This window comes from Corvus kubaryi, unplaced genomic scaffold (assembly GCF_017639235.1).
Source record: "Corvus kubaryi isolate FWS band 111438036 unplaced genomic scaffold, C.kubaryi_AGA036_p1.0 37334, whole genome shotgun sequence".
Lineage (NCBI taxonomy): Eukaryota > Metazoa > Chordata > Aves > Passeriformes > Corvidae > Corvus > Corvus kubaryi.
In genome coordinates, this window is record NW_024581108.1 from 19281864 (window position 1) to 19304775 (window position 22912).

General features: G+C 38.5%; 1 protein-coding gene across 1 annotated transcript in view; it reads right to left on the reverse strand.

Annotated features, from left to right (window-relative positions):
* Positions 1-22912, reverse strand: part of AGBL4 (AGBL carboxypeptidase 4) — a 585664-nt gene that overhangs the window by 350997 nt on the left and 211755 nt on the right. The window contains 1 exon segment of the mRNA XM_042030660.1: positions 16343-16437. Coding sequence (XP_041886594.1) covers positions 16343-16437 — 95 coding nt within the window.

Sequence of the window (22912 nt, forward strand, 5' to 3'; positions counted from 1 at the left end):
TATTGTTTTGAAGTCCCAGGCATGACTGAGGAATTCCTTAGTATCTCTGACACTAGGTGATTACCTCCATAAACTTCACAGATAGGTGCCACAAGTTGCTCTTTGCATTTTCCACATAGGACGTAGTAGTTGTTCTTTGTTTTCAGGACTCAGAAAAATCACCCTCTTGATTTCAGAGAGAATATGGCTATCCTTCATGAGAGACTGCAGTGGATCTTGTACAATATGTATACAGTTTCACAGAGGCAGGTGTTCTGGTTTGCATCATGCTTCTGTTAGGACTGGTGACTTGTTAGGATATTTCCTTCTTTCCCTTAGAGCTTCTCCTACTGTTACAAATCACTTCTTTTTACTTTCTGTTCTTTCTCTCCTCTTATTTATTACTGGTTTTCACCACAATTGATGACAAGTTTTCCATCTCTTTATGGAGGACAGTAAGACTCCTCACTCTTCTAATCTGTTCCAGTAAAAGAGATCAAAATGCAAACTCTGCTGAGGGAACTGTCTTCTTCCAGACTGAATTTCACTGCTCATGACCAAGCCTGTCTCTGTTTGTTATCCTAGGCCAAGACACATGGCAGCATCTAAGATGAGTATCAGTGCTGTTCAGCCTGTAAGACTAAACCTGGAACTTCCCTGTGTTTTCTGCAGACACCAGGAAGGCAGCACAACAGTATCTTCAGTAGCTGAAGAGAAGCTGCAGGTGTACTCACAACATATCTTGGCAGAAATGCAGGTGTAGAAGAGAATAGAGTGTTCCAGCTGTCCACAGAAGGAAGTGAATTGAGGGGGATTTTTATATGCTACCACAATTTTCCACAAGCAGCACATGATCCAGAACCATATCCTAAAATAAAACGGCTTTCCCATCCTTGGAGTGTTTGACTTTAGTTACAATCCCATCTCTATCTGCCTTTAGATTGACCTCAGCCAGCTACTCTTCACACGTGGGTGCTGATCCCCCCCCAGGCAAAGGATGTTTGGGACACAGTTCTTCAGAATAGAAGCACTTGGGATTTATGGTTGATGACTACATGTGCATTTCTGGCATTTGGGAGAAGTCTACATTCATCAAGGCACTTAAAAATGTGCTCCAGTTTGACTTCAATCAAACTTTCAAAATTAAACAAATGCTTCACCTGAGACCACAAAATCCTACAATATAATGAAGTAAAGAACTTTACACCTATTTAAATCTAAAAATGCCTCCAGCTAGATCCAGATGTTTCTCCAGATTTACACTGATGTGAAAACAAGCACTGACCTATTGTATTCACAAACCCCACAGCCATCACACTCAGGTCTTTATCTTCTAAGTTCATTCTTTACCTTCTCAACAGAAATAATGATATAATTATCCTATGCATGAGTAATATTGGCTCAGAAAATCAACTAACACGGGATTCAGCAGACCCGAGAATTATGCAAAGACTGTTTTAAGCAGCTTACTATTTAAAAGAAATTTTTTTTTTAAAAAAAAAGTACATCTACCAAAAAAGCAATAAAGTTCTTTGCATACAAGCAAATTAGCCATATTTTTTGAGTGCAACTGAAAAGCTGTGGACATTGAAAATCAAAAACAATCATTCCATGAGGAAAGAAAAGCTGCATAATAATAAAAATACAGTTTTAAAGCAAATATGTGAATGTCCTTCTGTGAGTATGCATAAATGAGAATTAGATGAGAGAAAGAAAGGAAATAAGAGGAAACAGAAAAAAATTTAAAACAACCCAGAGATATTGGGCCCAGTACAAAAATGGGCCACAGTCCCCCTTGTTGTCAGCTGTAGTTTTACTGCAGTTAGTGAAGCCACATCAGTCTGCTTGGACTAAGTATAACATCACCTAAACACATTCAAATTCTAAACGATATTCCCTTACAGCTGTTTCCTTTCTCATTGTTCCTACCCTTTCCACACCTTTATGCTGTATTTGAATGCAGATGTGTGGTTATGGAAAACATTTGCTGTTGTATCAAGGGCTTTCAGCCTCCAGTATCCCTGTTAGAACAGGTCTTTAATTAGCATTTTAAATAACTGCTGTCAGCATTTTTGTTCTGGGATGCAGAGAAAAGTTGATTTGAAACTAATTCCAGTTTAGGAATTTTATTTGTTTTTATCTCAGAGAGAGAGAAGGAAGAATGGTCCTCACTCAGAAGTGACTGGAAACCTCTTTATAAATTATTTTCCAGGTCATTTCACCGAGTGTTTTGCAGGTATTCCATTTCATTCCTTGGCAACTGACCCAAAACTTTGAGCTGGATTACATGAGAGATAGGCATTGTCTTTGGTATCCTTGGGTAAAATAATAAAGATATTTTTCTAGCCTGTAATCTTCCCAATATACCAGTGAAGACTCCCCCTCCCCAGCTCTCACCTTTTTTTCTTTACAATGGCATTTTGGCCTTATTACTCATTAGGATCAGAAGAAAAACATCCATATCATTATAAATTAGAAAATGTTTAATAAGAATGAGCTAGAACAAATTTTTATTATAATGAAAGGATTATGGTGCATGATAGCATTAATATTTAGGAAAAATTAAACAAAATCGCTTTTTATCTGCTGAAAACTATGTTAAATATTTAATATGCCACATTATAAGGGCACCATTTCCACAAAGGGTATGACAACCTTTGTGTTACGAACCCTCATTTCAGCAGCTCAAACTTAGTTGAAAAAACTTCTAAAATCTAAATTTAAAACCATGTACAGGGTTTTTTAGGCAGTTAGACCTCAGACAAACTTCCAAACCTGTGCAGGGCTCCAGCAAACAGAGGGTCTAAAGAGGCTGCCTCTTGCTGGCTCTCCTGACCCAGCACATGGTTTATTTAGAAGGGAGCACTGAGTTTAATTGTTCTGGAACTTATGGGAAGCCTTTCTGTTGCTTAGTTTGGAGAGTCTGGGTGTATTTTTAGGCAGCTTTGAAGCACTAAAAAAAAAAACAAAACCTCATGCAAGTATTTGGAGGTGATGAAGGGTGATTTCTTTTTCAGAAATCTAGCAAGAGATAATTTTTATGTAAATATAGTGAGAGGAAAATTCTAGCTCTCAGATTATAATAAATGAGTATAAATATTCCTTTATAACTAATAAGGTGTGCTAAATCTGCTAGGACCAGTAACATGCTTCTGAAAAAAGAGCAAATCACTTTCTGAAGTCTGAAATCCTGGAAATTTTCAAGATTTCCCTAGGAGTTTAAACAAATAAATCTCCAGAAAAAAAAAAATCAAAATAAGTAAGCTCCAAAACCCAAGTTGGACCTGCTTACAGCCACTGATGTATGGAATGAAATTTTAAGGTAGTAATGTAACAGTATAATGTAGTAAATTTGATACTAGATTTTTATTGCTTGCAGATCACTGAACTGAGGAACAAATAAAATGAAAAAATTCTGAGGTTGCTCCTAAGATGGTCCTTACAATGACCTTGAAAAAAATCTATTATCTTTTGCCTTTATCTCTCCTCCTGTAAAACGGAATAATAAACACTAGTTAGAAATCCTGGGATGGGTCTCTGAGCAGAAAAGAGCAAAACATAACAACTGCTTTGGTTTTGCTGGCTGAATTTCCAAAATCAGCCTCACACTCTGTAATCCCAAAAACTTAACCAGAATCACCCTAACTCTTCAAAACCTATCAAGTCACTATGAGTTGCTTTTAAAGCTCCCCTTCCACCTCAGTTGACTTTCATTTTATCCATCCAAGGCAATTGTTTTCATCTGTATCCACATCCCAGGCAGCTCTTAGCTATTGGACTGGGGAGCAGGTTCAGCTCTGTTGTGCAATCCACATCTGGTGCCATCAGTTAAAGAACCATGTTTTTTTCATACTTTATTTCTTATATATGTCATCTTTACTGAATAAAATGTTTCCTCCTTTGCAAAAAAAAAAAAAAGCTTCACAATTATTTTATTATTATTATTATTATTATGGTGTAACTGAATAAATGACCAGCTTCTGAACACTACTGAATTTTCATGGCCATGACATAGTTGCTTTCAAGGCACAGCTTTCTGAAGTTCACATCTCACATTCAAGCAAATCCAGTATGAAACAGGAGGAGGAGAGGAGAAGCCAAACAGTGTCAGAAACACTGCAGTTCATTACTAGCTTCCAGAGTTTCTGACTCTGGCATATATAGGCACATTTAGATATAACTGGAAAAACTAAGAAATTTTACTATGTTGCAGTCTTTCCTATAGGTAGGAAAAAAGAGTAATTGACCATCGTTTCAAAACTACAACTGTTTCATTGGAGACAAAGATGGAAGATATCCAGCAGAATCTTGCAGAAAGTGAAGGTAAAAAATGAGAACTGTTCAAAAACTCTCCAGATTCAAGCCTCATTTACCACGAGAACAGTAACAAGATATATTTTTATGTATCGATATTTTAAAAAAATTGACTTAAATTATATTTTTTAAGCTTGACTTCAATATCTGTATTGTATCACTTAGGATCAGAGTGGTTTATGATATTTTAAATTGTATATAATCCCCTCCCAGAGCAAAAATACTAGGATACCAACATGAGAAATGAGTACAGAAGCACATTTTGAAACTGGAACTCAAAATATCAAGTATCTGTACTCAAAGGTGTATCTTAAAAAATGTATTCCAATAAATAGCTTTTATTGAGGCATTAGTGACCATTAAGCTCTCATGCATGTGGCTCATGCTGTCAGGCAGATCATATTAGTGATACTTGTAAATGTTGTGCATCTGCTATAAAGTATCTCAGCTTCACTTACCAGAAGGTTTTCTAAACATTAATTCACATTTTTGGTGGCTTCAAGAGAAATAGATTTTATTAATTACATGTTAAATTAAAGCTACAAGCAGCCTTTATTTATGTTAGCACAAGATTCTGTCAGTGGATATCTTTATTTCATTGCACTGTACTTTCCAAGAACTAAAACCCTAAAAAGAAACTCTAATAACAAGTTTGGTTTGAACCAAAAATTGTGTACCAACCTTTAAAACAGAGAAAAAAAGGAAACCTTCACTTTCAACTGTAAATATTAACTTATTGAAATGCCAGGTTGTGCTGAAAACCTATATTTGGAGAGCAGAAACTTTTCAAGCATGAAATCCCTCCTTCAAGAAAGGCAAACTGAAATTAACACCAAAACTAAAAAAGCAAACCTTTGGAAATGCACCATGCCATTTTCACTGCCATCACTCTCCTTCCCACATCTACGTGCTGCTTTGAGTGTCTTGATAATCTGCTAGAGAACAGCTTTCCTTACCTGCAGAATTTCAGGGGAAACCACACAGTGGCAGTACTGTGAATGCAAACACTGTGTTCTGTTGTGCAGCAGCTGCTAAGAACTAAAATACAGTTTTCCATCCTTGGCTATGGTTAAGTTGGCTGTTACTTTTCTATATAGAAGAACATGCAGTCAACATGTAATTTATTTCCTTCTTTAATTTTAGTATCCACAGGCCCCAGGCACAGTCACACATTTCACTCCAGGCTACTATTTTCTTGCCGTTTGTATCCACTCCTTCACTTCCTCTACTCAGACATGTTTGTAAAGCCCAGTTTCTTAGTGTAAACTTGGAATTCTTTGCCAAAAGAAAAAGACAGGAAAACAAACTGAAGGAGCATCCCCCATATGAAAACACCAACACACCCACCCCAGACATTTATGATTCATTTAGGTTATTGGTTACTGTACTTCCACAGCACACAGAAACAAGTTGATGAGTATTAGAAATGACAAATCCAGAATGCTCTGTTCACTTTCCTGTACTCTGAGACTCTTGCCAAAGACTACAGCCACACAGATCGCAGATGTTAACTTCTGATTTACAGGTATCTCACATCAGCTGGGAAATTTCCACTCCTGTGGAAATTTCCTCCAAGTGAACACTCTCCAATTGCAAGCAATTTTCTAGTCTTAAAACCCCAGATTTCAGGCAGAAATGTAACAGTTAACATGAACACGTATTCTTGAAGAGCATGAATTACAGCACAAGGTTTGTTGTTTGGTTTTGAGTTTTTTTAGCTTTAACAGAAAACTATATCCATCATTCCCACCTAAATCAATTCCTCTTCATTTCAGCAGGTACGCACACAGTATTTCCCATTTTTTTTCCTCCTTTCAAAGCAAGAATCAGCCTTTCACGCAGGGGTTAACACTCAGTGAATCTGAATGTGTTTCCTTCCCTACTTATCTTGACTTACTTTGCTTTTGGCTACAGAAGCTGCTCCTGAAGGTAAAGCCCTTCTGACTGCACATGCAGCAGCACTTTTCCCCTGGCTGAGTCATTCCTCAAGTTCACAGAGTTGAAACAAGCCAAACACTTCCTGGGCAGGATTTGCATCACAATTATTTCCACCAGTACCCCCAGGACAGAGACAATCCCTCAGGAGGGCCCAGGGAATTATGTTTAATAAAAAAACTACACAGAAAAATACACATGCTACATGATTCCCCTTCATTGACTGAATGACATTTAAAAAACAACCATAAGAACATTAAAGTATCCAATACAGAGCAGATGGGGAAAAATTCTTTTTCTTATCAAAGCTAAATTATTATATCACTTCTGGTTGTGAAGCCACGAGGTACTGGTGGTTTTTTAACTCCACTAGGAAAAATATTAGGAGAAGATTTTATCAAATATTAAAAGGCACAATACGTTATTTCAACTTGGATATTCCTCAATTTCTTTCTATGGCAATTATCCTTTTAAGTTGAATCTCTTTATCTTGAGCTGAAATGTCCCTTCCTATAAATTTTCTAAATGGTATCACACATTTACAATAAACAATTCCAAAAGAATTTTTACAGCAGCACCTCAGAAAGGCTAAAAAACAGTGATGTCTTACAACAAAAAGCAAACAGAAACACCATTTTCTTCCTCAATCTCAACAGCAGTTCCCTGTTAGGGAAGTTACTAATTGATATCATTTCACTACAAGTCCAGTTACCCAGTGCAAGTCCCTAATAAATTAACAACCAATCCTGAATAAAAATCTAATCCTTGAGCTGCTGAGAGGACACTTTCTATTCATTACTGTGCTTCTCATGCCATAGTTCCTTTGGCCACACATTTTGTGGGCGGATGGCACCCGAGTGAGCACCCACACCCTGCTCACGCACCTGCAGGCACCTCTGAAGGGACAGGACACGCCAGCAAGTCCCATATCCTCTCACCACCATCATCCCCTCTTTTCTCTCCAGGCTTGGAAGCATTGATGGGGCTTGGTGGTGTCTGTACAAGAGCACAGAACGGGAAAAAAAAAACAGGGACTAAGCCTAGAAAAGGGCACAAGGCAGCCCCTGAGGGAAGGTGGCCCCAGGGCAGGGCACAGCCCCACCACGGGCAGGGCTCCCTCAGCCCGGGCACACGAGGGGCACTTTCTCTCAAACAAAGCAGTCCAGCTAAAATAAACATTTTATGGCTTCTTTGTCAACATTTTTACCAATTCCCACACACCCATCATCGCTGAAAGATAAAATCAGGTAAGGGCTGACATGCTGGTGCGGTGTAGGAGCTGTGGGGTCCCTCCCCGGCCGGGGCGTGCGGCGCTGCCCTCCTGCCCAGAGCCTCCTGCCGGCCCTGGGCCCCGAGGGGCGGCTTTGGACCTCCTGCGGCAGGCACAGCCCTGAGGGAGGGCTCCTGCCCGGCTCTCCTGCCACCCACCTGCCCTGCTACTCCATAAAGCAGCCCTGCATCCCACCCAGACCTGCTCGGCAGAAGGCAGGGAGACCTGAGTGTCTGAGAGTGGTAATGAAGGCACTGTGTCGTTCAAACCTCTACTGATGATCCATGGTTTCCAAAGGGATGCTGTTCCAGCCAAGAACCAGAGCTGCCCAGACCACTCGCCCGACGCAGCCCATGCCCTCCCCATCAGCACTCTGATTTTCCAGAGGCAGAGAAGTGTCAGCAAAGCTGCCAGCTTTGCACTGAGAGCCTGGAGCCTCACCTTTCCATTACCCAAAGCATCTGACAGCCAGTTATCCTCGTGCTGCCTGAGCAGTACTAGACAGAATGATTGGAATTAGTATTTGCTGCCAAAAAATATTGGATACTTTCTAATCACACTAGGAGAGCTCTTGCTAGGTTTTCAATCTCAGAGATGCTTAATATAGTGAAGCAGGAAGACAGAGTTTCACTTTCAAGCTGGAATTCAATAATCCTACTTGAAGCAGTTTTAAACACAAACTTTAACCGCTGCCTCAGCACTTAGAGAGGCAGGAAAAATCTTATTCCTATCGTAATATCATTAAATTTTAATTCTCTCAAACCTGTGCCATATCATACAGAAGTTAATTCATAACTTATCCCTAGTAATCACAGCATAGAAATTAGGGTGGTTTTTTTGGGGGGTTGTATACAGTTGTTGAATCCCATGAGTCCAAGTTCAAGATACAGCACCTATTATTTTAATGTTCTGTTCCTGCATTACCACTTGCCATACTTATTTACTGCTTATTTTCTCTACAGTTCTCAATTTTCACAGTACAGCAAAATGTTTTTGTCTTCTATTTTATGTTCTATTAAAAGAGAAATTGGACTCATTGCTTTGACTTTTACCATGGCACTTTGAGTATAAAGCAAGCACCCGATAGCGGTCTCACTTTTATCAGAAGTTCACACCTTTTCCTCTGCACTAAATATTGTTTCTTCACAGCAAATGAATAAAAACTTTGTTGTTAATGATTCAAACAAACATTTTAAAATATTAGGCTGGATGTTTCAGCCCTAACTTTGCTTAGAACTGTATTTCTGATGTATTACACATCCTATGCTTTTATATCGTATGTAAATTTAAACAGTACGATGTATTTTTAAAACCCTGTGTTGAAAGATCTTTAAAGTTGCAAGGCTAAGTGAAGGAAAGCCAAAATTTAACCTGACTGTGCTGCATCCTGGTGCATTCTCAATTATATTATGTCATAGGTTATTACTCCTTGTTAAATTCAACTTTTCTAGCACTCTTCAGACCATTAAAAGATTCTTAAAGAGATGTTACATTTTCTGATTACAGTTTTTGGCTCTTATTTGTGTAGTCTTGTGTTAACAGTCTGATTTTCAAGTACATTTCTTGGTGACACTCAGCTTTGTCTGTGTAGAGCTCTTACTACTAAGTACTTACAGCTGATAAATGCCATTCTTAACAGAGGTGATTTTCATTCTGCTTCGCTCCATTAGTCCAAAGTATAAAATTTCAATGAAAAGCTGCAATGTCCTCTTGGTAGTTTGACTCTACTTTGAGCTCAGTGCTGCCCATATTTATCTAACTTACAGACTCATTGTGGGGAAAAAAGCTTCAATTTTATGTACTTTTTTTAAACCTGCCAAGGTTAGGGACCGAGTTCTGTGAGCACTTTTCATGCAATCAGTTCCACCAAATGCCCATCACCTGAGGAAAGAGAATGACCTGTTTCAGGATGAGATATAATGCACAGCTCTGGTCATATTTTGCAGCTATTAAACTCAATACCATGGACTGTAGTGGGAAAAATCTACAATTCAGTTGTTTTAAACTGCCCCAAAGTCTCCGAACTGCAAACTTCTTTGTGGTTTGCACCAGTGATGGGGGAGCTCTTTTTACACAACTTTACACTTCTAAGATTTTTTAATTTCTCATCAGAACCCCAGTAATTAAGTATTTATAGATGAAAAAAATGCTCCTAAAAAGAACAAACCCATTTGTTTCTTATGTGCTTCAAATCTTTCCTGAATAAAGCAGTACCAAGGGTAACCTTTCATGAATACAACCTTAGGGATCACAGAGTGCCCTCAATCAATGCAGGGAACTCATGTTGACAGAGTATATGGGAAACAGATTGAGGTATTAAAGCACATAGCCTCTGGTGTTTTAGATGTAAATACTATAACCATCAAATATTTAGACTCTTATGTAAGCAGTATGTCATTTTTTAAACAGTTACTGCTTGGAATAAATCTTTAAGGATGGAATTTTCAAAAGTGCTCAGTATTGCCCTAACTTTGCTCTTACTGAAATTAATCATAAAATTTTCACAACTTTAGAAAAGGACTTTGTCTGTTTATATGTTTCCACAGCACTAAGCACAATAAGTCTTGATCCTGGCTGGGGCCTTTTGACTCTGCTGTAATCTAAATAAATTGATTTATAGGAGATCAGTTAGATAAATGATGAGGAAACACACACATACATATAAAACAGCTACAGTTTTTCATGATGAGATAGCAGCCTTTGGAACTTCTCCATCATTTTCTCTTTGAGTCCTAAAACTCATTTGCCTCTTTTTATATTAATTTCCTTGTTATTAGTTTTCTTCAACATGATTTCATGCATCTTAAATTTCCAGTGAAGTATCCCTCCAATAAAATGTAACTTACTTTCTTGACACAAACAAATCCCATTTAATCTACACAATAAACACATTAAGTTTGGGATCTGACTCATTCTTTGTTTCAGCAGAATATAATCTCTTCTCTATTTCCACAAAAGCTGTTGTTAATAACAGTGGTATGGAACCTCCTCTATATTTCCAGGAATAACCACCTATGCTGAGCTGGGAAAGAAGAAGAGAGTGTGTTTCTTTTATGGGTTTGTAGAGCGGTGAGAACTGTTCCTTTTGTTATTTCACAAGATTCACACAAACACTAATTTACCCAGGGATTGACTTCAGAGGCAGTTATTTCACTTTAATATACATGTTAACCTGAAACCTATCTAAAAAGATCCTATTTTCTTCCAAAGAGCTACACTAAGACCTAGACAAAACTACTCCTGCTTGTCACTCAGCGTGGGATTTCAACAGGTCGATACTGAAATGCCTTTCTCCCTATTTTCTCCAAACAAAATGCTACAAGTTATTGAAATGAAGGCTGTGGTTCCACAGACAATTCTCAAGGCATCTTCCTGGGAGCTGCTATCCCCATTCCCTTGTCCCTGCTTCAGCCACTTACTCCCAACTCCCTTATTGCTCCTGTGGTTGGACGTATGCAGCTTATTTTGGATCCCTGTGATGACCCAGACCGAGATTAAGTCCTCTTTCTCTTCCTTGAAAGTTCGGTTTTACCCTGAGCCCACTCCCAGCCTGGTGCTCCTGTGCAGAGCTGTACCAGGATGAGGGAGGAAGCAGCTCTGAGGAGCCAGAGCTGCACCTGGCAAGGACTGCATCAACACCCACCTGTGCCACGGGACACATTCCTGAGCCTCCTAAAGCATTCTCACCACATCCCTCAGGAAAGCAGGAGCAAGCACACATGACATTATAAAGCTGGCAAAGGAACAAACCTCCAAGAGTAGCCAAAGTTGAAAATAGGCCAAGGAAGGAATCAGGTAAAGATAACAGCTTGTTCATCTTCTTTACCTAAATTCAGGTGATGTTATCGCTAGCCCCAGCCTGCTATATATTTTATAGGAAGCAATTTTAGTCTTTCAGATTAGCAAGCTATATATATATTTAGTGCTTTATTCTCAAACTGTTTCACCACAAATGACAGCTCATTTCACAAACAGCTTATCTTATGGCTAAAGATATATAAATACATACTAAAAATGCTGCTGAAAGTCTCAGAATGTATAATGCAGCCTGGTAGACATGGTAGTGATTGTAACACTGCATTGTAGACACAAATGTTAAAGAAACTTGGCAAGAAGCAACACATTTTAGCTACTCAAAATTCAGATTTTCTCAGACTTGTCCCCTTCTGATGAATGGAACATATGGGAGTATTGTTCATAAAACTTACATTGCTTTTCTTGATGTCTACCAAAATTCCTCATCATGACAATATTTACCAAGATACATACAGATTCAAGTTTGAATTAATTACCCAGAAGTTTTTCTGTACCTCCAGGTTTACTGGAAAAGAGAAACACTCCAGAAGCAATGTGTTGTGAGCATTTAGCAGTAGATGTTATAGCAACAGAGGTAGCAGAGTGCTTGCTGGAGAAGGGAGCCTACCCAGTTAAAAGCCATCAATGCCGAGTAAGATAAAAGACAGGGAAGAAAGCAGCTGCTTTGCCAAGAAGCAGTTTGAAATCTGACATTATAAACAAAACACATGTAGATCTAGACAGAAATCCTCCGTATGCTGAAGGCTCAATAATATTTTAGCTAGCGTTATTACTTACAAACAGTTCCTGAAATACAGCATCACAACTGCAGAACAGCCTTTAACCTTGTGTTCATCTACTCAAGAGCCATGTTATTTATTATCCTTTATCCCTTAATTATGGGGACTTCACCTACTGCTCTCTGCTCATTTGAAATGCAGAATAAAATACAATGGATGTCTAAAGACTTAACAGGTGTCAACCAGATATTTGCCAGCTACTGCGACTATTCTACTGGGAGGAGTTGCTGTTCTATAAATACTAATTAGAGTTTTGCACATGATCTTGCTGAAATACCTAAGGTGATGAGTGGCCAGTTGTTACTTTTAAAAGATTAGCACAATTTGAAAAACTAATGTCCCCAATGAGGCAATGCTCACACTGAATAATCAAGAGTTATAGCTGTTCTCTGCCCAAAGGGAATATTTGCTCACTTCATCATTTGGAAAATCTGCTGCCTCTCGAACAACTCACTCTTCTATTTAACTTTGAGAAACTTGTAAAACTTTGTGCAATCAATATAATAGTACAGTATATGTATTTAGATGGTCTTCCACTGCTATGCCCATATGGCAGGCTTTACTATCTTTACTTCCAAAGACAGAGCTCTTAGCGTGAAATCATGATTAAGAAACTGCAACAAAATAATGTTGCACTTAAATCAAGCAGCAAAGAAAAATAGGATTACAGTATAAAGTCCATAAACACAGCAAAAATTCAATTTCCTCAAATCCATCTACCTCCAAATTCTCCACCTCTATTAAACAGAAAAACAGACTCAGGCAAATCAGAACAGGTCTCTATGATATTGAGGTTTTATATTAAAAATTTATATATAGTAAATTTTGATTTTAAAGTCCCCACCAATTCTCTAAAATCTTGGTGCAATATATCTGAAAAACAGATATCAAATGTTAAAGTGACATGGCCCATTTCTGTGGTTTGTAATAAAATCTTGTGGTTTATCTTGTCCAGTCTGCTATGGAAAGCAACTGATGTCACGAGGTGTTACACAATGCTGTATTTCTATATGTGAGCTGTGCTTCAGTGCAGTGAAATTTGACACAACAGATACAACCCCATACTATTTAGTGTCCATGACCATGTGTGGGGAAAACATATATATCATTTTAATCAGAATTTTTTTTCAGTCTTTTAAATTTTTTTTAAAATAAATCTTTTTCTTTACAGTGAAACCTGTATTTTTCCTTATCCATCAACAGACTGCTTCCTCTTTCCAGTAGCTCATTGCTTGAAATGTTTGGCCTTACTTCAAAAGAGAAGAATATGTCAACACCAGAACATCTGTGTCCACACAGAGTGCTTTGATGACAGTGATATACTCCATTTACATCAGTAACACTGAGCTGAACCTTGATGCTGTCTGCATTTAAAGATCTTACCCCACAGGGCAAGAGAATACAGGTCAAAAACGTTGATCTCTGTTTGACACACTCTCTACTTCAAGAGCACTTGGCAGCAATTTGTTCCAGAGTCAAGAATCAAACTCACAAAGTGTTGCAAAGCTCGGAGCCATGTTTGCATAACCACATTCAAAACAAATATTAAAATTCACAGTCTCTGGAGGCCAATCTACTTTTGGTATGCAGGGGTTTGTGAGCAATATGGTCAAATTCTAGCCTCAATACAGTGGGAAGTTTCTCATTTAAATCAAAAAGCCATAACTCAGGCTTGAACACCTGTTTTTAAGAGGAATAATGTACCCATATCTCTCAAATGCAAAAAGGAAAACAGACACTTTATCACTCTAAAACTCAAAATTTATTATCTTAAAAAGGTAGTGGAATAGTTATGTGTGACACAGACTTGCATCTATCAGTGTGGCCAGAGGAAGTTGGGTGAATTTCAGTATGGAACAAACGCTTCCACAGGCAGGCACAATAATGATGAATTCCTCAAATATTTCATACAGAGGAGTTCAGAGATGAAGCCTCAGCAACAGAGTATTTGTAGCCCACAGCTTCTTCCTTTTAACTTGATTTGAAAACCTTTAGTGTTTCTTCAGCTTTTTGTAATTAATGTATCATTTTCTAATTTAATTACATTGTGTCCACTAAACTGCTATGCTGACATAAACCCTAATACGAGCTGGAGGGTTTCAATAGTTCCCTTCCACACCTTCCTCCCCTCATGTAAAGCTCAGCACTTTTGCAGCATTGAATGATCCAGTACTGCTTACAAGACTAATACATACAAAACATCAAACAGGATCAAATCGATGCAGCTGGATATTGCCCTGCTCGTGTTCAAGGACCACAACCACCTGTGTGCTGCACTAGCAGCTGCAAGTACTGGTAAATCCTATTTCAGCAAACAGAGAAAGAGGAAATTTTGTTTACAGGTTGCACTAGAATGCCATGGAAACAGATACAGAGGTAACTGTGAAAGGCATAATCCAAATGGAAGACAGCCCTAATACAGCTCATATATCCAAAAATAATATATATGTTTTCCCACTTGGAAAACACATGCATAAATCCTATTAACATCAAGACAGAAAATTATACTGAGTAGACCCCAATATCACTAAGGTCCCTGATAACAGTATGAATTAATGTGCGCCTTCAAAGCAGAGCAAGGGGTTTTCATATGCAGACTATTAGAAAAAAAATAAAAATATCTTAATAGAATAATCATCTTTTTAAAGAAAAAAAAATTGCATCTTGAATTTTTGAAACAGGATTAAAGTATGGTAGTAGCCCTGTAAAAGGAAGCTGCTCAGCACCTGCTGCCTACACTGTGCCTGGCTCCAGGCAATGTTATTCATTCCTCGCTTTCATGGGAGCAAAATACATCCTCTAAAAATATAAAACACAAAAATAAATAGACCTCTGGGGAAATGGAAGAGAAATCTGTTTTAAAAATAGTGAAGGAGCCTATACGTTCCAAAAAAATAAGTCCATTTTGCATTGTTTTGTAAGATTTACACTTTAATTTGAAACCAAAGTAAGGCATAAAATTTGTGTGAAAGCAATATCTGATTTATAGATAAACTTAAAACACAATACACTTAGCTGCAAATACCAGACCCCAGTGAGAGAAGGAAAAGGTTTTGAAAGATGATTAAAATATGCTTGATAAATGTGGCCCTGAAATGCCCCAGAAGATTTTTCCGAAATTAAATAGTAAACACAATTAACATGACTTTAGCTACAAAAACACTAAATGCAATGGATTTTTTTAATTAATTTTCAATGTTATTACATGTTCCTATTGAGCTGGAATTGACTCAATCCACTAACTGTACCGTGAGACCGCTCTTTCATCCATATGACCTTAACATCTAGATAAAAAGCCACATATCCATTCTGCTGGTCGTATGAAGAGGAAGCCACACAATAACAACAACCTTATGACCACCATTTCCATCCTGTGAGTGGAATATTTGTGACAGTTGAAGCATTTAAGAAAGATATATTTATAAAGCTCAGATAATGTCCATCTTGATCAAATGTATTATTAATTAACCAATAAAAAGCAGCAGCTGTGAAGGCTGACAGGAATAGCTTACTGTACGCTTCTGGCCTAACCTCACTATCCATATTCAAACAAGTCTCCTGGCAAAGGCAAATCATATAATTCTTGGGAGTCTTGCATGCATTCAGACTCACTAGATTTACATATTATTATTCACAGTAGATGTTTCATTACATTTGCTTTGAGAAAATGTACAATCTATATGGGTATTCACATGTTTAATATGCACATGACTTCCCATTTTGTACATTTCGTGTAGCTGGTGATGAGATTTTTTGGCCTCCCTCTGTCTTAGACCAGGCACTGCTCATTCATGTGAGGTCAACTCACACGGCAGAGCTCACATTCCTCCACCAGTCCAGCCACCCCAAAACAGGGAGAACAATTCAAAGCAGCTTTTCAAAACCAAACCAATCCCAGTCCATCTCCCATAATATCTGCAGGGGTTTTGGGGGAGATTAATGCAGGCCAAAACTGGGACAAGGACTGTCCTAAAAGCTGGAAGTTGCTGAAAAACAATTTGCGCCAAGCCCTGACTGCTCAGATTTCTGGAATGGACATCACTTCAGTCAAGCCACTTGAAACAAGGCACTACAAGGGGCCTCCAGAATTCACATTGTCCATCTCCTCCAAAGAGAACCTGTCCTCACAACACTGCTGCATCAAGGTTCTCATACTCTCAGGTAAAAGTGCTCCTGAGCCATGGGGTCTTTGGTACAAGTGCCGAGTAAAACATGTTTACCTCATTAAGTCTTTGAGGGAATAACTCACCATTTTGGTCGGCTTGTGGATTTCACCATTGGAGCCATCCCATCTCTATAGAGGCTTTTGGTTTTACTGAAGTTGACAACATTGAAAATCACTCTCTGAAGGGGGAAAAAAGGAAAAGAAAAGAGATCAGGTATAAATTCTGAAAGAGTTTCTACATGCGTTGCCTATACCAGATGCATAAAAATATGCACAGATAATATATGAAATAGATGTGTACCTTATGAATTACTGTTACTCTCCATAGACTTCAGATAATGGATATCCTGTCTGTTCCAAGTATTTAAAATGTCCATGTTGTTTTACATTGCACTGATACATATGAAATATATGTTTTTTAATTTAGTATGCTGATTTTTCAGTAGGAATCCTAGCCAGATGAAAAAATAAGCAGAGCAAGTCCAGTGTGCTGCAGTTAACATTACAGAAGTGGGAGGAAAGCTGGGAGATGGGGTATCATTCCTTGTGAAAACCCTCTAACTGCTTCATAGAATCATAGGATAGAAACATACAATTGTTTAGGTTGGAAAAGACTTCCAAGATCAAGTCCAACCATTAATCCAGCACTGCCAAGCGCACCACTAAACCATGTCCCTAAGTACCACATCTACATTCCTCTGGGGAAGCCAACCCCTTCCCTGGCCAGCCAGTTCCAATCCTTAACAACCCTTTCAGTGAAGAATTTTTTCCTAATGTGCAATCTAAATCTCTGATACAACCTAAGGTGATGTCCTCTTGTCCTATTGCTTGTTATCTGGGAGAAGAGACTGACCCCCACCTGGCTCCAACCTTTCAGGTAGTTTTAAGGTCCCCCTGAGCTTCCTTTTGTCTAGGCTGAGCCCTCCCCAGCTCCCTCGGCTGCTCTTCATCAGGCTTATGCTCCAGACTCTGCTCCAGACTCTGCTTCAGCTCCATTTCCCTTCTCTGGACTCACTCCAGCCCCTCGATGTCTGTCTTGTCATGAGGGGCCCAGAACTGGACACAGCACTCACCAGTGCCTCACCAGTGGCCTCACCAGTGCCCAACACAGGGGGACAGTCACTGCCCTGGTCCTGCTGCCACACTATTCCTGATACAATCCAGGTGCTACTGGCCTTCCTGGCCACCTGGGCACAGCTGGCTCGTGTTCAGCCACTGTCCACCAGCACTCCCAGGGCCTTTTTCCCCAGGCAGCTTTCCAGCCACTCTGCCCCAGCCTGGAGCACTGCAGGGGTTGTGGCCCAAAGGCTGGACCTGGCACTCAGCCTTGTTGAATCTCATACAATTGGCCTTGGCTCATCAACCCGTCCTGTCCACATGCTTATGCAGAGCCTTCCTGCCTTCCAGCAGATCAACATTCCCATCCAAGTTGGTGTCAACTGCAAACTGAACAAGGGTGCACTTGATCCCCCACCCTTCCTAGCCTTCTCATAGCAGCAGGGAAAAAAAATGTTTTCTGATTTTTTTTCCCAAAGTTAAGAATATTCTCTTCCTTTCCCCAGGCAAAAGGAAGAATTTTCCTTTTCAAAAAGTGTACAGGATACCTACACAGAAATTGCACATAGCCATCAGTTGTTTGAATACAATAGGTAAGACGAAAATATTCTACATCTGATCTTAGTTTACACTAAAACTTTGGGAAAACTGTAGGTGATATTTAACAGGTCAAGGGAAGAGTAAAATTTAGCTCTTTAAGGGTAATGGTTTGATACTAAAAGCAAATTAATACAGGGGGAAGACAAGAGAAAACAGAGACAAAACCTTTTTCTTTACCATCTTTCAGCTCCAAGTCATTTCATACAAAATTACTTATTCTGTTTCTGTTAAGAAAGCCTAAATTGGATCTATCTCATGTCATGGAGTACATTGACTTTTCAGATGGTAAGTGCAGTATCCCCCACTTGTTGCACTCTTTTGATACCCAACACTGATGTACTCAAAAAAACCCCAAAATATGAAGACTAAATTAGTTTTTATAAAACAGTCCACAATATAGTGATACATCCAATTTCTAAGTCTCTCTTTACACTTGTTTTTTAAAGGTAGAAGTGAAGACAGATCATTAAAATTATATTCATACTTTATTTAAAGAATAAACTATTGTTATGTTGGCACCCTTCATAATGGTCCATGAGAAGCCTAAGAACTGAATGACCACTGTTTAAAATCAAACAATTTTTGACCAAAACAATAAGATCAATTAAGCTTTCATATGTAAAACTTTGCAAAAACAAATCTGGACCTTCCAGGCAGTCTGCTCAAGCAACAGGGAGTGATAAGATTAAAGTGAAAGGAATCAGCAGTGGGACACAAACAGGAACCAGGCACATTTATCCTTTCATATGGGGCAGCTAGGAATCCAGGTAGACTGCAAAGCCCTCTGTACTCAAGAAAAACTAAGCAAATTTTTTTGAGGCAATGTAGTGTTGAAGATTTTGTGAATGGGAGCACACACTTCTATGTGTGCAAATTATGCAAATCAGTCAAAGCAAAATCTAAAAATAACCTGTAGGTTTGACTAGAACTGACATGAAAAACTAGTAAGTTGAGAAAATCACATTCTTGAAGATGGTAATTCAATTTTGCACCAAAGGTAGTGAGGAAACTACTTATCCCTGCACAAGAGTTTCCATGTACTTTGAGATTTTCTGAGGGTCATGAGCTGAACTTATTTTTATAACTCTTGATGAAAGAATGCACTTAATTTACAGAATGTTATGTTTGTAATTTTAAGTATTTAGGATATTGCTTATCTGATGAAATATCCATCTTGGGAGATGTTATTTTCCATCTTCTTCTGTTTACAATGGATGGGTTCAAATTAAAGAATGGTATTTAGGTCTCTACATGCTTTATGCTCTGCATGGAAGCATTTCCCTCTATTAGAATGCTCAGATTTTCCTCTGTTACTTAACTCCGTTCAGATTTTTGAAAACAAATTAAGTTGCAACAAATTGGTTTGTTAATCTTGATGTTTGCATGGAGTGAATGAAACAAACAAGATCTCCAAACCAATTGCCTTAAACTTTGGATGCAATCATGTCACTGTTGGAAAGGGAAAGTTGCTAATTTTGTTACATACTGACTCAGAGCAGACAGCTGGTAGAGAATGTTCTTATTCCAATCAAGCTTATTTTGTATAATGAGTTGGGCAAATGTACACAACTGGGTAAGCAATGTATATAAAAACAAAAATAATGCAGCTCATTTAACAAAACACTGCAGATTATAGCATTTCGAGCACTCCTGTTCGCCATGGAGTGAGCAGTTAGCAATGCGTGCAATTCTCCCAGCATGGCACAGAGTTAGATTGGCAGAACCAAAAATTTAACAGCACAGAACAGAACTTTATCAACACACACCACTGAAGTAATAAAGTACACAAACCAAAGCACTCAAATGAGCAGCTGAACTCCGTCAAGTATTCCTGGTGATAGTTAAAATAGTCCATGCAGCTCAGCCAGTGAAGTGTGCAAAAATGTAATGACTACAGGGTACACACTGGATACACATGCTGGAAAAATATGCAGCTTGCTCAATAAGGTATGCAAACAGCTTTGAACTGAATGCTATCATAAAGGGTTGTGATACAGCAATGAAAGTTTTGCTGAACAAATCTAGTTTTTAGTCTGATTTCTCTCCATACTGATATCTTTTAAGACACCAGTTGTGCAGTGTAAAGTGAAAAAGGACTAGATACAAATTGTGCACATTAAAACACATTTTTGCAATAAAATTATTACTATTCTGAATGATTATATGAATTATAGAGATGTACAAGAGTGTCATCTTATAAGCAATATAATTGAGATACTTAAAAATAAGTATTCAAGAATTTAGGAAATATCACGTTAAGAAAATAAAACAAGATTAAATGTACTTAAAATTCCCTAGAAATTGCTCTGCTCTCCAGAGCATCAATACAGAGAAAAATGGAGGAAATTTTTACAATAAAAATACTTGGGTATTTGGGAGTCTATGAATACCACAAAAGGATGCAATATGCAAACTGATGCTGTACCAGAAATTATAATTCTGTGCTTCAGATTTAGGATAAAATCTTAAATCTATTGCATTATTCTGACAAACTGATCTGCAACTCCTGGCTAGGTGGAAGAGGCACAGTGCAGAAAAGCCTCTCAGGACAGCACCAAGTCAAACCACGCTCTTGGGGATGCACCAGGATGTGTTGTGGCTTCACAGCATGAGGGAAGAAAACTGCTGCAGTCTCAGGCTCTGTGCTTGGGCTGCCAGATCTGAGACAGATGTTGGAGAGCATGAGACAAGGCAGGAAAGTTCTGCCCACTGAGAGAAGAAGGAGGAGGTCCTCTCTCCATAGCATGTGCAGTAAGTTTGAATTTGAAGGTATCTTGCTAATAAAACCATTAGGACAGAAAATTAAGGTAAAGCTTGGTCCTTCCTTTAGCCTTAAAATTTACTGATTATGTCTACTTTTCCCTATAGTCCTTTGCAGACATATTTCAGGAGTTAAAAGCACAAATGGGTATTAAGGGATGCTCATGATCATGAGCAAGATAAAGATGAAGCATAAACACAAGGGGGAAAGATGGCTGAAATATGTCACATATTTTTTCTTATTGCCAGCATTTTACCTGACTGGAGCTGGAAGGAGCTGCTAGCTACCTGGGGGGTAAGCACACAGCAGGGTGGTTTTGGTTTGGAGCTGAAGGCACTGAATGTGGATGGTTGTATTGAGCATCATATTCCAACAGGCTGGTGGGAGCACAGGGTTCATCCAGCTCCCAGCAGATTTTCCAGCTGAGGCAGGTTTCCAAAAGAAAGTCACACCTTTGACAAAGGTTAAGTGCCTTCCCCCAGGATAAGGACACACAAGGTCCCTTCAAAAAGTCTCCCAGGTTTATTTTGCACAGTTTTCCCTTGCTGGCTTCTCACAAAAATAACTTTGTAGCTCTGGCTGACATTAAAAGAAAAAAAAAAAAAAAAAAAAAAAAAACAAACACACCATAGAACACCACAAAATTCTGCCTGAGGCAGACACCTGGCACGGAAAATTTTGTGTTAAATGATTACAAGTATGAGAAGTTTTAACTAACTGAAAATAGGGTTCACAGTAGGAAGTGTCAGGCCTTCTTAATATTGATGTAACATACATATATTAAATATTTATAATTATATAAGCTATTTAATATTAATAGCATAATAATTTCAATTCAGCGGACAATGTGGAATGTTACTAGTATGATACAAACTTCATTATGAGCTATCAAAGTACCTGGGGACCACCTGTTTTCAGTTAGTCATGGACAATTTCTTCATTTAACCAGCCAAAATAAGAGTTGGGCAGTAAGTATTACTACTAAGACCTTTCTGTTGAAATTACGTCTGAGCTTTTGTGCTCTGAATGAACATTAAAGATCCGAAGGTGGTGGATATCATGGGGCTCTGCCTTGCTTACACTGCTCGATATCTCGATTTCCACTTCTGTAGATTCTTTAGATATTACTGTGTTTTGTGAATTCCTGAAACCTGCACATTTTGTAAGTTGAGTTCTTGCCTTGGCAAGAATCTTTGTTATCCTTCCCTTCCTTCCTTATTTCTTTAAAAGAAGTAAAGATGTAAGTTTTCATCCCTTTAAAGGGCAGATCTACTTCAGAAGGAGCAAAAGAAAAAAAAAAAAAAGAGCACAAAGAAAGAAAAATTAACCAATCCCATGACTAGTGAGATTTTGAGACACCATTTATGAATGTGAGAAAGTGGCAACATGGGATTGCTGCCTGCTCACCAAAAAAAGTGCTGCATTTTGGTATTTGAGTGAGGAGGTCTTTAGGATCTTTTCTGACAGAGCACCTTATACAAAGCTGTACAAAAACAAATTACACTGGAGGGACCTCAAAACGGAAAGAAAAAAGTGTCACCTGCAACTGTTATCAATGCTGAAGAAAACAAGTAATAAAACAGTCAGGTCTGTAAAAAATCCCCAATGAGAACTTACAAACTGCATTTTTCTGACCTTTTCAAATTTAAATCATTCATTACTGCTAACATTTTAAAATAACCCATGCTTTTCTTTTCCCTTTGTAGGAAGACTTGTCCTTTCAAATGGAAAAGTTTTTAATATTGATAGCATTTAGCCTTTTTCTCTTCAGCTAAGGAGCTTTCAAAACCTGCTGATGCTCAGGAGGGGAACATAAATACTCACTTTCAGCGAGAGGAGGATGCTGGGACCATGGAGAGCTCCACCAGCCTCGCTCATCAGCTGTACCTGTGTCTCGTTAACTCGAAACTGTCGAGTCTTTACAACACAACAAAATTTTAGGAAAGTGATGCAGCAAATGCCTTACAAATTATGAATTATTGGGGTTTTTCCCTTGGTGGAGATCTTCACTTAGTTACGTGAAAGAGAGGAACGCTGAAGTCTGGGATGTTGCAAAGAGCAACGTTAAAATGAGACCCAAGGGATTTTAATACAGCAAGACCTGTGAAATAATGCTGTGCTAACTATTAAATTAGTTTAGCCTTTATTGTGGTATTTGTCTGTGTGTTGGAGATATTCTTGGGTTTGTTGCTAACCCAGCACCCTTAAGCTGTATGAGTGTTTTTCAGGTAATGGGG